Source organism: Protopterus annectens, chromosome 13.part0 (assembly GCF_019279795.1).
Source record: "Protopterus annectens isolate FY-2018-M chromosome 13.part0, PAN1.0, whole genome shotgun sequence".
NCBI classification, from domain to species: domain Eukaryota; kingdom Metazoa; phylum Chordata; order Ceratodontiformes; family Protopteridae; genus Protopterus; species Protopterus annectens.
In genome coordinates, this window is record NC_056747.1 from 310,550,522 (window position 1) to 310,567,460 (window position 16,939).

The following is a 16,939-nucleotide window of genomic DNA, read 5'->3' on the forward strand; positions in this document are numbered from 1 at the left end:
CAATCCAAGAACAAACTATTCAAAGTAGTACTTCCTTATGTTTTTATGAATCCTACTGTTTTTTTTTACCAGTTCATTGGTACACTGAGCATTCCTCTCCTCTAAGTTCTTCATTTTCTCTTAGCTTCATCATTTATTGAAAAGCAGGTTTCTTATTTCCTTAAACATGGACAGGACAGAAGCTGCATACATAGTGAAGTGCTTTGTAAACAATGTACAAAAATAACATGGATAATGAAAAGCTTATGGCTTGGGGTGTTAGATTTGAGGACAATCCATAATCTACCAACAGGACCTTACAAAAGGAGATTTCATTATAAAATACGGTCAGCACCAATTAAAGACCGATAAACAACACTACAGACTGTAGGTTATGAGGTGGCTGAGGAGATCTCAGGTTAACAACTCGCACTATATATTGTATCCATATTGTGACATAACCCTTTGAAGGAATCTGATGGAATGTATTAACTAAGATAGTGTAGAGACTGACTCTTTTAGGGTGACAGAATTAATCCATTGCAAACAGGGCTTGAAGCTTGTAGACTGTTCTGATAGACTTGTTATAAAGAAGTGGAAAGGGTTGCCATGAATGAGTTTTTCAGCATGATTGTACTGCATTGTGTAACTTGCTAGTATTTATGCTGGATTAAGGCAAGTTTGTGATTCTGTAACTGAGCTACTTTATTTTTCTTTCAGATGGTCCCCAAAACATGCATTTGGATCCCACTGAATCAAAAGTAAAAGAGGGTGATATGCTGACTTTGTCATGCATGGGAGAATCTAATCCAAGTCCAATCATCAGCTGGAAGAAACTGGGTTCTGACCACCAGGATAACTGGAATATTTCCACATCCAATGGACAATCAGTGCTGTCCATTCTAAACATCACTTCCAGAGAAAGTGGCACCTATATATGCATTATAGAAAATGAAATAAACAGAACAGAACTATATGGATTAGTCACAGTGTTATGTAAGTAAACCTATTTGCAAACCCTTGTTTGTGTTTGTTAAACTGAGCATCATATGTAGTGACTAAATGAAGTAGAACTGTCTGAAGCATGTAGTGTAACCTTCCATTCATAAATAAGGTTCCATCAGTACAACTCATGGTTTGTGGAAGAGAAAAAAACTCACTTTGAGCTGTCACTGTCCTAAAGCAGTGCCACTATTTGCAAACAATTTCCACTTTCTCCGATGAGAAATATTTTAAAAGAATATTAATGCCAGACATTTACATGGTTTACCTCCACATTCCCGTCAGACTCAAAGATACATCTCAACTGTTCAGATTTTTGCTTATTTACATATGTTCCTCTTAAAATGTATTGTTTTCCTGAAAAGCAGTGATATTTCAAATAAATAAGGATATATATTTGATGTTTTGACTTCATATCCTTCAGAAAATGCATTCTAATACAAATAATTTTATTGCAGCAACTTTCTAAGTTTATAAGACTAATATTTAAAATATTTCCCTATTTTTGGCATTTCTCCCCCAATTATTTCAGGCATTGCACAGATTTCTTGCAGTAGGAGATTCAGCCTTATGCTCATTCAAACCAGATCATATTGAAATTTTCATTAGGCAATGCAACAAACATTTAATTATCCTGCATACTCATCCCCCATCTTCATTATCCATACTTTATCTCGCACTGACAGCATTTTCTCATTGTATCTATAAAAGCAACCTTATTTCTAGAGACTTTAATGTGAACAGATATGGACCTCAAAACACTTATCTTAATCAGACTGTAAGCCCATTCATTCTTGCACAGTGAATTACTGAACCCAGAAACCCTTATCCACGTCCTTCAAAAGAAATTCTTCTTGAAATTTTTCTTACCAATGCACCTCATAGGTGTCACTGTACACAAGTCCTTCCTAACTTCTGTTTATCTTTGACCACTTGCCTTTTATATATTTTGGCCTTTTAAACAATCAGAGCTTCCTCCTTCTACTGTGCAATGGAAAGAGTTTTCATTTAATAAGAACGTGTCCGTTATTAACGGAAATCTGCTGCTATCATCCCTCTTCATAAACCCGCTAATCCCACCTGGTCTCACCAGTTCTGACCCACTGCACTACTCTTCTGCATCACTCAGATTGTGCAAAAATATTCTGTATAAGCAGATGCTGCATTTCATCCAAGACAAATCTATTCTGTCTCATTCATATCCTGTGTTTTGCCTCTTAACAATACCACCTCTACACTACTTCCAGCAACAAGCATTATTATTTCAAATTTTTGATAGAATTCAAGTTTTACTGTACTCCCATCCTCTGATTTCCTGGCAAGCTTCTTGATATTCCCACAGTGGAGAGGAATCCATTTTGGGAGAGATCCCCCATTTCCATGTACAAACTCCAATATCAGCCCCTGATGGTACTTTGTACACCTCAGACCATTGAGTGATTTTCCTAGTTCCTAACTCCCGACTCCAGTCTGCTGACATCGGCATTAGCGTATATAGGCAATAAGGAATTACTGAGGTGATGTCTCTATTCCAGGCTCATATGGCGGTCATGAAATCTCTGACATACTGCCTCCTAACTGGTGTCACCTGTCTGAGCACTGACGTCTGACAGAGGCCCATTAGAGAAACTCACAGCAGGTTTTATTTCCTCAGGACAGGCACATCTATCAGTCCTGCCTGGCCATTTAAACACCGAGGTAACTAATCAAACTTGAGTCACCTGGGCCTCATCCGGGTTTTATCCATCTATGCCATCAGCAATCCGAGAACAAGCAAACTATTCAAAGTAGTACTTCCTTATGTTTTTATGAATCCTACTGTTTTTTAACAGTTCATTGGTACACTGAGCATTCCTCTCCTCCAAGTTCTTCATTTTATCTTAGCTTCATCATTTATTGAAAGGCAAGTTTCTTATTTCCTTAAACATGGACAGGACAAAAGTTGCATACATAGTGAAGTACTTTATAAACAATGTACAAAAATAACATGGATGATGAGAAGCTTATGGCTTGGGGTGTTAGATTTGAGGACAATCCATAATCTACCAACAGGACCTTACAAAAGGAGATTTCATTATACAATACAGTCAGCACCACTTAAAGACCGATAAACAACACTACAGGCTGTAGGTTATGAGATGGCTGAGGGGGTCTCAGGTTAACAACTCGCACTATATGTTATATCCATATTGTGACATAACCCTTTGAAGGGATCTGATGGAATGTATTAACTAAGATAGTGTAGAGACTGACTCTTTTAGGGTGACAGAATTAATCCATTGCAAACAGGGCTTGAAGCTTGTAGACTGTGCTGATAGACTTGTTATCAAGAAGTGAAAAAGGTTGTCATGAATGAGCTTTTCAGCCTCATTGTACTGCATTGTGTAAAGTGTTAGTGCTTATACTGCGCTAAGGTAAATTTGTGATTCTATAACTCAGCTAATCTCTTTTTATTTCAGATGGTCCCCAAAACATGCAATTGTATCCCACTGAATCAAAAGTAAAAGAGGGTGATATGCTGACGTTGTCATGCATGGGGGAGTCTAATCCAAGTCCAATCATCAGCTGGAAGAAACTGGGTTCTGACCACCAGGATAACTGGAATATTTCCACATCCAGTGGACAATCAGTGCTGTCCATTCCAAACATCACTTCCAGAGAAAGTGGCACCTATGTATGCATTATAGAAAATGAAATAAACAGAACAGAACTAAATGGATTAGTAACAGTGTTGTGTAAGTAAACCTATTTGTAAACCTGTGTCTGTGTTTGCTAAACTGAGCATCGTATGTAGTAACTAAATGAAGTAGAACTGTCCAAAGCATGTGGTGTAACCTTCCATTCACTAATAAGGTTCCATCACTATAAATCATGTTTCTGTGGAAGACAAAAAACTCACTCTGAGCTGTTGCAGTCCTAAAGCAGTTCCACTATTTGCAAACTATTTATTCTTCTTTCTCAGATGAAAAACAAATTATACAGAATGCTAACGACCAGTCATTAACTTGGCCTACGTCTACTTTCCCATCTGACTCAAACATACATCTCAACTGTCTATATTTTTGCTAGTTATTTTGGTCTGCTCTTCATCTTGCAAATCGCTGATGTTTCATGTCACTAAACAATGACATGTATTTCAGTTTTTTACTTCATATCCTTCAGAAAGTGCATGCTAACAGAAACCTTGTTATTCTAGCAATGTTCTAAGTTTATAAGACTACTGTTTAGAATATTTCCCCCTTTTTGTCCTTTCCCGTAAAATTATTTCAGGCTTTGCACAGATACTGTGCAGTAAGAGGTTGAGAGGTATGGTCACTCAAACCAGATTATATTGAATTTATCATTAGGTAATGCAACAAACATTTAATTATCCTACATGCTCATCCCCCATCTTCATTACCCATACTTCATCTGACACTGGCAACATTCTTACGTTGTATTTGTAAAAGGAAACTTGTTTTCCAGAGAGACTTTAACACAAATCACTGTTGTCCCGGTCCACTTCAATAAACACATCACACAGAATGATATTTGACATCCTTTATTAAACTTCCATAAACATAACTTTGCTAACTAATAATTATTAATTACAACTGAAACATAGTATAGCTGATATTAAACACAGCATAAACACCCATGCAATGTTAACTAGGACAGCGTGACCTTGCTCATCCTGACCCAGTAAGCAGCTTCCATACCTCCACTCACTTACTTTACTTATGAAGCACCGTCCCATCACTCACTTCATTTACCATTTATTGAATTACATATCCAATGAAATAAGCAGCATCCTTACCTTCCCAAGCTTATTTTCCTTATGAAGCAGCATCCCATCATGCACTTCATTTACCAATTATTGAATTAAACATCCAATTAAATAAACAGGATCTTTACTTCCACTGGCTTAGTTTACTTATCAAGCAGCGTCCAACTGCTCACTTTCCTTTCCCAGCTCATTGAAATGAAAATCCAACACCAGAGGGGGAACACAAGAAGGCAAGCCTGTCTCTCTTCTCTGCCCTACCCAGATTGAAAAAATAACCACAGTCCCCACTATTCCACCAAAATGTGATTCCTTACCCAGTTACACTTGCATAAACCCCTTAAGCCCCTCCCTGGCCTTAACTTATTTCCAACCAGTCATCCCTCATTCCTATTTAACCCTTTCAACCCTCCTAACCTTTTAATTCCCACTACTATGTTTATCTAACCCCCCCCCCCCCGAATGAAGATGTCCCTGGAGAAATTGGTTTGTTACCAACTTCATATATTTCAAATCACTAAATAATAGCATGCATTTGAGTTTTTGACTTCATATCCTTCAAACATGCATGGTAACACAAATCATTTTATTGTACCAACTATCTAAGTTTATAAGACTAATATTTAAAATATTTACCTATTTTTGGTATTTCTCCCTAATTATTTCAGGCTTTGCACAGATTTCTTGCAGTAGGAGGTTGAGGCATGACCTGCCATGACCTCTGGAATTACTATTTAACTGTAGCCTCCAAATAGGCTTTGTGCCTCATGAATGGAGAAAGGCAACAGTCATTTCTGTGAACAAAGGTGGGCCATCTACAGACCCTGGAAACTAAAGATCCATAAGTCTCACTAGTCTTATATATAAAGCCATGGAAAATATTATCATGGAAATGATCAACAGCGATATAGTAAATCTCCAGACACTGGACCCAACCCAGTTTGGTTTTGTCAAGAGCAGATTATGCCTACTCAACCTGGTCGACTTCTTTGAGAAGGTCAACAAATCAATGGATGATAGCAAAATCGTTCACACTGCCTACCTTGACCTGGCTAAGGCATTTGACCAATACCCCACTTGGACATTGTTGACAAACTCAAGAGTTGAGGTACAAACCTGTATGTCACCTGGTGGACAGCCAACTTGCACACAGACATGAACCAGGAAGTTAGAAATGGGGAGTTCACCTTTACAAAGAGGCCAGTCACAAGTGGAGTCCCTCAAGGATCAGTCCTTGGACCGTTCCTTTTTGGCATTTACTTCTCAGAAGTCAAGGCCAATGCCAGTGGTCTCTGGCTGACTAAATTTGCAGATGATTTCAAATTAGGAGCTGTCATCAAATCCCACACTGACACAGATGTTCTCCAGGAGGGGCTGACACAGACAAACAACTGGTGTCAGAGCCATGGACTAAAAATAAATGCCAAGAAATGCATAATAGTATCCTTTGGGAAGTCATTCTTCCCTGGTTACTAGCATATTGACAACACATCTCTTACAGTTGACCCAATACTCAGGGACTTAGGGACACACAAGACAGTACTCTAACCTTTAACCATCACGTGTCTACAGTGGTGAGGAAATAATTTTTTCTTGCACAACTTATGAACAAAGGTATGGCATCTAAGTCCAAGGAAGTCATTGTTCCACTGTATTCGCCATTCATCAGACCTATCATTGTGTACAATGCCCCCTTTGGTATGTAGCTAACCAGGCATATTTAACAACAGAGGTTCCTCACTAAAAGAATGCAGGGCATAAGTAAAATGTCCAATGCAGACCACCTCAAGGCCATATCTCTGTATTCTGTCTCCTGCAGGCTTTTGAGGGGAGATCTATGGCTGCCATATAGGGCATTGTCAGACCTCACTCTGATGGACCTCCTACATATCCACAAAAATAAACAGCATGAGAATTACCAGTTCTAAAGACTGAAGCCTTCCCTGTGATATAAATAGGACCTGCTGGAGAGATAGGTATGTATCCCAGAGACTACACCATCTATGGAACAGCTCCCCATCCATGTGAAGCAGAGCTCTTCCCTAACTCAGTTCAAGTGCAACTTGGACAATTGGATGGGAAACCAGAAATTCATCCATGGTTTGGCACCTATGTCTCTAATGGACATAGGTAACCTATAAATGGTTCATATCCCAGGCCCATGCTTACACTTATCAAGGGTATCAGAACTTGTGAGAGATTTGGGATGCATGGCTAAGCTTAAAAAGTCCCTTGTGCTTGTTGGCCTAGTAAATACATATGAACCTATGAGACGTATGCTCATTCAAACCAGATCATATTGAAATTGTCATTAGATAATGTAACACACATTTAATTATTCTACATACTCATCCCCTGTCTTCATTATCCATACTTTATCTCACACTGGCAGCATGTTCTCACTCTATCTATAAACGCAACCTTCAGCATTAGGTTGGATAGGCAATAACAGACCTGGTGCTGCCTCTATGGGCACTGGCCTCTGCCAAATGCCCAATGCAGAGATATACAGCAAGCTTTTATTCCCCAGTAAAGAAGCACCTTTCCTCCCTGCATGGCCATTAAACAACAAAGTAATAAAACGTAAGTCACCTTTATCCTCATTAGTGCTGTATCACTGTATGCCATCAGCAATGTGAGTTTAAAAAGGCTATTTGTAGTAATATTTGCTTACCTTTTTAAGAGTCCTACTGTTTTTTTTTTTTCATGACCAGTTTATTGATGCATGGAGCATTCTTTTTCTCCAATTTTTTTCTTAGCTTCATCATTTGTTGAAAAGTAGGTTTCATATTTCCTTAAATATGGACATGACCGAAGCAAATTACATAGTGAAGTGCTTTGTAAGCAATGCACCAAACTGACATGGATATTGAAAAAGTTCATGTCTTGGGATGTTAGATTTGAGGACAATCTATAATCTACTGACAGGACCTTACAAAAGAAGATTTTATTATAGGATACAGTCAGCATCACTTAACGGACTGATAAACAGCAATACCGACTGTAGGTTATGAGGTGGCTGAGGGGGTCTCAGGTTAAAACCCCACACTATATGTTGTATCCATATTGTGAAATAACCCTTTGAAGGGATCTTACAGAATGTATTAACTAAGATATTGTAGAGATTGACTGTGACAAACTGAATCCATTGCAGGGGTTGAAGCTTGTAGACTGTACTGATACACTTGTTAATAAATAATGGAAATGCCTGTCATTAATGATTCTTTCAGCATGATTGTACTGCATTGTGTAACTTACTGGTGTTTATTCTGCACTAAGGCAAGTTTTCTGAATTTGTAACATAGCTATTTTTTTGTTCTTCCAGATGGCCCCCAAAATGTGCAATTGTATCCCACTGAATCAATAGTAAAAGAGGGAGATACGCTGACTTTATCAAGTAGGGGAGAATCTAATACAAGTCCAAGCATCAGTTGGGAGAAACTGGGCTCTGAACACCAGGATAACTGGAACATTTCCACATCCAAGGGACAATCAATGCTGACCATTCCAAACATCACTTCCAGAGAACATGGCACCTATGTATGCATTATAGAAAATGAAATTAACAGAACAGAACTATATGGGTTTTTCACAGTGTTATGTAAGTAAACGCATTTGCAAAACCCTGATTTGCATTTGTTATTCTGAGAATCATATATTGTGACTTAATGAGGTAGAACTGTCTGAAGCGTGTTGTGTAACCGTCCATTCATAAATATGGTTCCACCATTACAACTCATGTTTCTAAGCTGTTACTGTCTTAAAACTGTGTCCCTATTTGCAAAGCATTTATTCTTCTTTCTCAGATGAAAAACAAGTTAAAAAGAATATTATTGCCCAGACTTAAACAAAGTCTATCTCTACACTCCCATCAGAATTAAACCAGTTCATACTGAAAGTATCATTAGGTAATTTCCAAAAGGCATTGCCATTATTTGCTCTCATTTTTTACTCTTGATGTTTTAATGTAAATAAGTTGTTTTTTTTCCTTCCATGTAAATATTTAACTCTATTATCCTATGTTAAAGATAGCTGATGGATTATTTTCAGTTATTTATCTCTTGTTTATTGTTTTAAATACACCTACAGTGTATTTGTATTTACTGTCTTGTTCATATGTAATAGTTTAATTGTCTGTTCTTTTCCTGTAGAGCTTTTCTCCCCAGGCCTCTGCTGTAAATGGATCTGTGTCCAGTCGGACGTTCCCAGTAAACTAATGTAAAATAAAAATAAATAAATAAATAAAAAAATAATGCAACATACACTGGGTCTATATTATCTAGCCGAAAGCTGTTTACAGCCAATACGGCAATATCGAACAATAAACCGCAAAATCCCACTAACGCAAATAGCCAGGTCACAGATTTTTTCCTCGGGGAAAAAAATCATTTGGCTGTCACCGTGAAATTGCCCTTTACTCCACTGTAGTGCAATCTCAGAGTCGGTATATTTAGTTAGGGGGTGTGTGGGGAGTACAGCCCCCACATCGGTGGGTGTGTGGGGTGAAAACCCCCACTTTGTAATGATTTAGGTGGTCTGTTGTATTTGGTTGGTACACCAATTTTTTTTTAAGAAAAAAAATCAGTGACCTGCACGTTCGCGTTAGTGGGATTCCGTGGCTTATTGTTCAATGTTGCTGTATTCACTTTTGTCAAGATCATATAGACCCCAAACATTTACTTATCCTATGTACACATCTTCATTATCCATCCTACATACACATCCCATAATCTTCAGTATCCATCCTACATACACATCCCATGGTCTTCATTATCCATCCTACATACACATCCCATGGTCTTCATTATCCATCCTATATACACATCCCTTGGTCTTCATTATCCATCCTACATACACATCCCATGGTCTTCATTATCCATCCTACGTACACATCCCACAATCTTCATTATATTTATTGGAAACAGTTGCACATCTTGTTGCTGGTTGTGACATACTAATGGCAGAAGGACTGTGTACTGAAAGTTTTAATAATGTGGCAAGACTGTTGCACTGGAGATTGTGCAAACATTATGGTATCGAAGTGGTTGAAAAACACTGGAAACATGAGCCACAAAGCATCATAGAAAATGATGAAGTCTACATTACATGGGATCACCCATTAGAAGCAGATCAAAAGACAGAGGCTAGAAAACCAGATATTGTGGTCCATGTAAAGAAAACAAAAGTAACATTGATCATTGAAATCACCATACCCAGTGACTACAGTGTCTTGTGCACATGGAGACACAAAATCATAAAATATCAGGATTTGTAGGCATAAACCAGAGCAACGTGGAAGAAAGATACCCAGACAGTTCCAGTAGAAGTAGGAGAGATGCGTCTTATAAAAAAGAATCTTCAATTGTATTTAGACATGTTACTGATATGTGTAACCTGTATGAATTTCAGAAGGAGTCATTACTAAGCACATTGCAGGTGTTGTGAAGAGCACTTCTGTCTGACATCAAAGATTGAAGCAATAACTATTTTCATAAACTTTGGTCGCACTTTGATTTAGGAATTTGGTCCACTCTCATCATGATATTAGAAACCCAAAAGACTTAATTATCCATCTTACATACACATCCTGTGGTCTTCATTATCCATCCTACATACACATCCCACAGTCTTCATTATCTATCCTACATACACATACTGGCCATTCCCACTGTCTTCATTATCCATCCTATATACATATCCCGTGGTCTTCATTATCCATCCTACATACACATCCCACGATATTCATTATCCATCTTGCATACACATCCTAAGATCTTCATTATCCATCCTGCATACACATCCTGCGGTCTTCATTATCCATCCTACATATACATCACGTGGTCTTCATTATCCATCCTTCGTACACCCGTGGTCTTCATTATCCATCCTACATACACATCCGTCTGTCTTCATTATCCACACTTAATCTCACATTGGAAATATATTCTCTTTGCATTTTTAAACCTGCATCTTATCCTCGGAGACTTTAACTTGAACTGGTCTGGACCACAAAACACTTGTCTTAATCAGTCCTTAAGCTTATTCATTCTCTCACAAGGAATTACTGAATCCACACACCGTAATCTACCTCCTTCAAAGGAAAGTCTTCTTGACATTTTTCTTAGAATTGCACCACATAGGTGTCACTCTATACATATCCTTCATAGCTTTCTCTTTCTTTGACCACTTGCCTTTTAAATCTTTTTGACCTTTTAAACAATGAAAGCTTCCTCCTTGTATTGTGCAATGGAAACAGTTTCCCTTTAATAAGTATGTGTCCCTTACTTAACAGAAAGTTGCAACTCTCATCCCCCTCCCTAAATCCACTAATCACACCTGATTTGACCAGTTCTGAACCAGGACATTACTCTTCCTTATCACTAAAGTTCTGCAAAAAATATTCTATATAAGCAGATTTTGCAGTTCATCCAAGACAAATCTTGTCTGTCTCATTCATATTGTGTGTTTTGCCTGTTAAAAATACAATTACTACCCTGCTTCCAGTAGCCAACATTATTGTTTCAAATGTTGTACTTGGGACTTGCTACTGTCACAATTATTCTTTTGTAAACACCTTTACTGAATTATCAGTTGTGACATAGGCTCATTTACATTTATATAAAAGTAATCAAACTGTATTAACATGTTAAAATCAACAAACATGCTTCAGAGATATTGCTATATATCATATAACCTAAGGAACATTACATAAATTATTCAATTCCTGTGCCTTTTTTAAACAAAAAACATCTTTATTAAACCATCACTTACAAAATAAGCAATCATACATTTATATAAATGAAAACAAACCACACCAACACAATCCTATTTGCAAGCATTTTACATCACAATTATTCTTGATTTAAAAAGTCTTTGACTATGTTGATTATGATCTTTTTCAGGATCTAGCTTAGTTAAAATTTGGCTCAAATGTCTTGTGATAGGAGCAATCTCCATAACATACATTTTCAGGTTAAAGCTGCTAATTCTTTATCATCTTCTGCTCACTTTAGTTTTAGTGTGGCAGATTTACATATAAATATGGATATATATCTGTATGCATGTCTGCTTGCATTTGTGTGTGTATATGTATAATGTATAGATGTTCTATGCTGTTTTAAATTTACCAGTCTATATTTACCTCCTGTTTATTCCTGTTTTATGGGTCATGGCTGAAAATGTCAACTGATTAGCCTATCCACACAGGTATCAAGGTAACAAATGAGTGAATGAATGAATGAATAAGTAAATAAGTACATACATACATAAATAAATGATTTGCATAGACATGGGATTGCTCATCCACGATAGCCTTTACCTGTTTATGCTTTTATTTCTGCTTTATATTTATGTTTTATATAGTTCTATTATATAATTTATAACTTATCTAAATGTATGTTTTTATAGTTGTAAAGGGCTACAAACAACATTATAGACAGATGCATTAAGCTTATAGGGTCAACAATGAATTGTTGCACACATTTTTAAATTTGTGATAGGGTGATAGAGTCACAGTCTGATGACACACTTTAATTTTATTGATCTATTCCTGTTTTAAATCATAGTCTCCTTCTCAGATTGCCTTTTTGTAATCTCACACTTTTAATGACCTATTTTATGGCTTCATAGGTAGTAAGATATACAGATGAGACAACCACTGAGGAGTCTAGCCTTGTTTCCTAGCTATTCTAGTACATTCTTTGGAAAAATCTCTTGCTCAGAGATACATAGTAGGCAATGAATGCTGAGGCATTCAAACTGGAGACTACAGAAAGCAGCTTGTTAACAGCTGATAGACTTAATCCCCTGTCCTCTGTACTAACAATACAATACACCCAATAGTAGAGGCATATTCCAAATTAGTGGAACAGGGACTGTATGAGAATGAAAGAGTTAATAAAGGGAAGAAATGGTATGGAAATCTTAGACCTGCACAAAGGAAAGCCTTATATGCTTTAAAAAATGACAAGAGCATTATGATTAGACCAGCGGATAAGGGGGGTCCAACAGTAATAATGGATATGGAACATTATATAACCAGCATGTGTAAGATGTTAAATGAAAGGATTTTTTACGAAAAGATTAATACAGTTGTAGTAAATAGAATTATAGCCAGAGTTATGGATAAATTGAATATAATGGTTAATGAAGGTAAAATCAATGAAGAACTTTATAAATATTTTAGTGTTGAAAACCCGACCGTCCCATGCATACAAGGCATTCCAAAAATTTATAAACATGAAACTGACCCCCCCAATGAGACCTATAGTGGCCGGAAGTGGATGGATTATGGAACCAGTTTCATTATACCTTGAATATCTGTTGAGACCCATTGTAAATAAACATGATTATATACTAAATGACACTAAACAGTTCCTGATTATGTTATATGACAATGCATCTAAAATAAAAGGGAATCATATGGATTTTTTGGTCACCCTCGATGTACAATCACTCTTTACTGTGATTCCCAATAATGTGCATATACGATGTATCTGTAGATGCTTGGAAAGGGATGGTACATACAGTCAGAGCAAGATCCAGGTCATTTGCGAATTAATGCAAATAGTACTTGTTAATAATGTGTTTACATTTAATGGTCAGACATATGCTCAAAAAGATGGCGTAGCTATGGGCACGTCCTGGGCAAATAGCTACGCCAATCTTGTTATGGCAGACTGGGAGAACAGATACCTCTTTCAAACAAGTGAATTTCAAGAAAAAGTCTTATTTTATACACGTTTCGTGGATGATTTGTTCTTGATATGGAGGGGTAATGATACACAATTACTGGAGTTGTTTAACAAAATTAATATAGACACTGAATATTTAAGGTTCACTATGGCTAAATCCCAGCATGTCATACCATACCTTGATGTATATGTAGAAAGACTTTTAAATGGATCTTTAAATACAGGTGTATACAGGAAAAGTTGCTACCGCAACACATTCCTACATCGAAGTAGTATGCACCCAGAGCACATTTTTAGTAATATTATTAAAGGTCAAGCAATTAGGGCATCTCGGTTGAATTCAGACAACCTGGGTTTTGAAAATGAGATCAATGAATTAAGAACTAAATTATTAACTAGATCGTACAGTATAGATGAAATAGAAGCTAGCCTAGAGGGAATAGAAGAAATGAGGAAAGATAAAGCACAACCTTACTTTGCTGAGGTGAGGTGTGAAAATGAGACAAAGATAAGCCCAATGAAGGGCAATGAAATTAGGGTACCTGTTCATTATACACAAGATGTCAAAAGTATTACACACATATACAGGAAGTATTGGGATTTATTATTAACTGACCCGAAAATATCAAGTATTATAAGTGAAAAACCCAGATTTACTTATAAAAATAAATTAAATTTACACAGAATGTTATGTGGACCCAAAAGAGTAAATGTTTCAATCAATACTGATATCAGAGGGACGACTAAAAAATGTAATAGGTGTAGATATTACAGTTTTATAAATGAATCTAATACCTTCTTACATCCTGTAAGTAAAAAAGAGTATGTATTTTCAGTAGTAGCAACTTGTGATACAGAAAATGTAGTTTACTTGGCTACCTGCATATGCTGTATAGCATTTTATGTGGGGAAGACGAATCGTAAGCTAAAAGACAGGATAAGGGAACATCAGTATAAAATTAGAGCAACATCTACATGTAATGCACTATCTAAACATGTTATTGAAACCTCCCCAGATCACAATTTTAAGTTCCAAGTGATTGACATTAACCCACCCACAATCAGACGAGGTGATATATCCAATCTAACTGAGCAGAAAGAGGCTAAATGGATTATCAGACTCAGGGCAGATCGTGACCCAGGATTAAATGATAGGGTGTCCATTAAGCCCATTCTAAAAGCTAGGAGGTTGTAAGTAAAACCTTGTTTCTCTGAAACATCTTACACCCCCCTATTATATTAACTGAGTACCTATTAGACCATGTAGAGTCTTTTAGACCCCAGTGATTGTAATATTATATTATATTTTAAATTGATTTCAAAGTCATATATAATTATGTATTATTGTACAAGTGTTTTATATACATATTTTTCATATATGTTTATATAGAAATCTTTTACCATGCTGAAGTATCACTTATGCATCAAGACCTGAAGAATCTAGTAACAATGGGTTTGAGCATTGGTAATGAATGGCAGTCACTAAGGTTGTACATGGTTGTACTCCAGATTTATTGTAATAGTATTATTCAAGTAAAATTAATTAGCGCCCACAATCAGTACACAGAAAATTTATTGCGAACTATCCACAATTTCATTAGCCAATGTACCTAGGACTGTTTTAAACAGTTTTGTAAGAGAATATGTAAATGAGTTATAGAATGATCCTGGACAACCAGGTCATTCATACAAACACATATTGAAGATATTTATTATTATTTTTTTATATTCATTTGCGTCAGTAGTTTTGTTTATATATGCGACAAGCAAAGCAACGCATAAATAGGAAAGATGATATGACAACGCATCGTCTATGCAATCGTAAGGCTAGATATTAAGTCTATTAATGACCACACAAAAGTATAGTGTACATATTTTTTAAATTTTTAAATGCAAGGTCATACTTAAGTAGTTGTTTTTTGAATAGTTGCTGTCCTCTGTGAGGTTAAAAACAGGTTAACGGAAGGTTATAACTGTCCCTGCATAAGGAAAGTTAAATGTAATATGAAATATTCATTAATAGGTTTATGCCTTATAGCAGGGTATGCAAGCCAGTTTGTAAATTGAGAAGTTATTTTTTGAAAAATCTTTCAAGGTTAGGTTTGGTTATAGGTAATGGTTAATCATCCTACCTTGTTTTGAAATCGTTGCTAAAATGGTCATCAGAAGCGACTTGCACGTCGCTATAATAGCATTTAAGATATAGACGTATTTAATTGTTTTATTAAGTTGCTATGCTACACATTTTATGGTATTACCTGTCAAGCATTTTATGGTATTTATTTGTGAAGTTTTTTAGTAAACTGTATAGGCAAAATCAAATGTTTAGTATAGATGAATAAATGAGAATTGTATAGTGTATGACATCATAACATTTAAGTATAAGGTTTTAATTGAACGAGTTTAATGAGAGGATGTGACATCATAATTATTCTTGATTTTTTCTATAAAATGCATGTATGCTTTAGAGTTAATTGTATTGGCCTGAGGAAGACTGAGGTTGAAAGCACTAGCCATTTTGGAAATAAAACTGTGTTCTACCACTCCACCTGACGCTTGTTTTTTTCTCTCACTGAAAATTTCTGAATTGAATACAGTAGTTCGGTGGAGCCGTGATTGATAACTTTTGGTATCATTTGCTTTATTTGAATTCAAAAGCTTTTTGGATACTCGCAAGTTCTTTTTAAAACTTTAAACTTGCGACAAGTGGGAAGTCTTGCTGATCAAATTTTAGTTTGCAGATTGTTTTCTGCTTTAACTGTGTCCGCTTTTTGGATTATTGTGTGATTATCTAGTTATATGGGCACAGTGGTGTGTACATAGGACAAGACTTTGTTGCTGCTTTTTCATTTATATAAATATATGTTTTTATAGTTGTAAAGGGCTACAAACAACATTATAAACAGATGCATTAAGCTTATAGTGTCAACACTGAAGAGTTGCACACATTTTTAAATTTGTGATAGGGTGATAGAGTCACAGTTTGATGACACACTTTAATTTTCTTGATCTATTCCTGTTTTAAATCATATTCTGTTTCTCAGATTGCCTTTTTGTAATCTCACACTTTTAATGCTATTTTATGGCTTCACAGGTAGTAAGATATACAGATGAGACAACCACTGAGGAGTCTAGCCTTGTTTCCTAGCTATTCTAGTACATTCTTTGGAAAAATCTCTTGCTCAGAGATACATAGTAGGCAATGAATGCTGAGGCATTCAAACTGGAGACTACAGAAAGCAGCTTGTTAACAGCTGATAGACTTAATCCCCTGTCCTCTGTACTAACCACCAGACTAAATCCAGGTTGTGGCACCGGGACAAAAAAAGGCTCTTTTTGGTCCCTAGTCATACACTTTTTCTCTCAGTTATACACCTTTGCATAAAAAAAAACATAACATTTCAGTCTAAAACAGTATGTGACAACTACAACCATAGTAACAAGCTTCCGTCATAAATCGGACAAATGTTAATGGCTTCCTTCATAAATTGGACAAAAGTTA

The 16,939-nt window shown here is 36.3% G+C and overlaps 1 protein-coding gene across 1 annotated transcript in view; it reads left to right on the forward strand.

Annotated features, from left to right (window-relative positions):
• The first annotated feature begins 8,157 nt into the window (after window positions 1-8,157).
• Window positions 8,158-16,939, forward strand: part of LOC122787898 (neuronal growth regulator 1-like) — a 19,508-nt gene continuing 10,726 nt past the window's right edge. Inside the window, exon 1 of the mRNA XM_044054822.1 lies at window positions 8,158-8,345. Within this exon, the coding sequence (XP_043910757.1) occupies window positions 8,240-8,345 (106 nt within the window). The 5' untranslated portion in view covers window positions 8,158-8,239. The remainder of the gene's footprint in view (window positions 8,346-16,939) is intronic.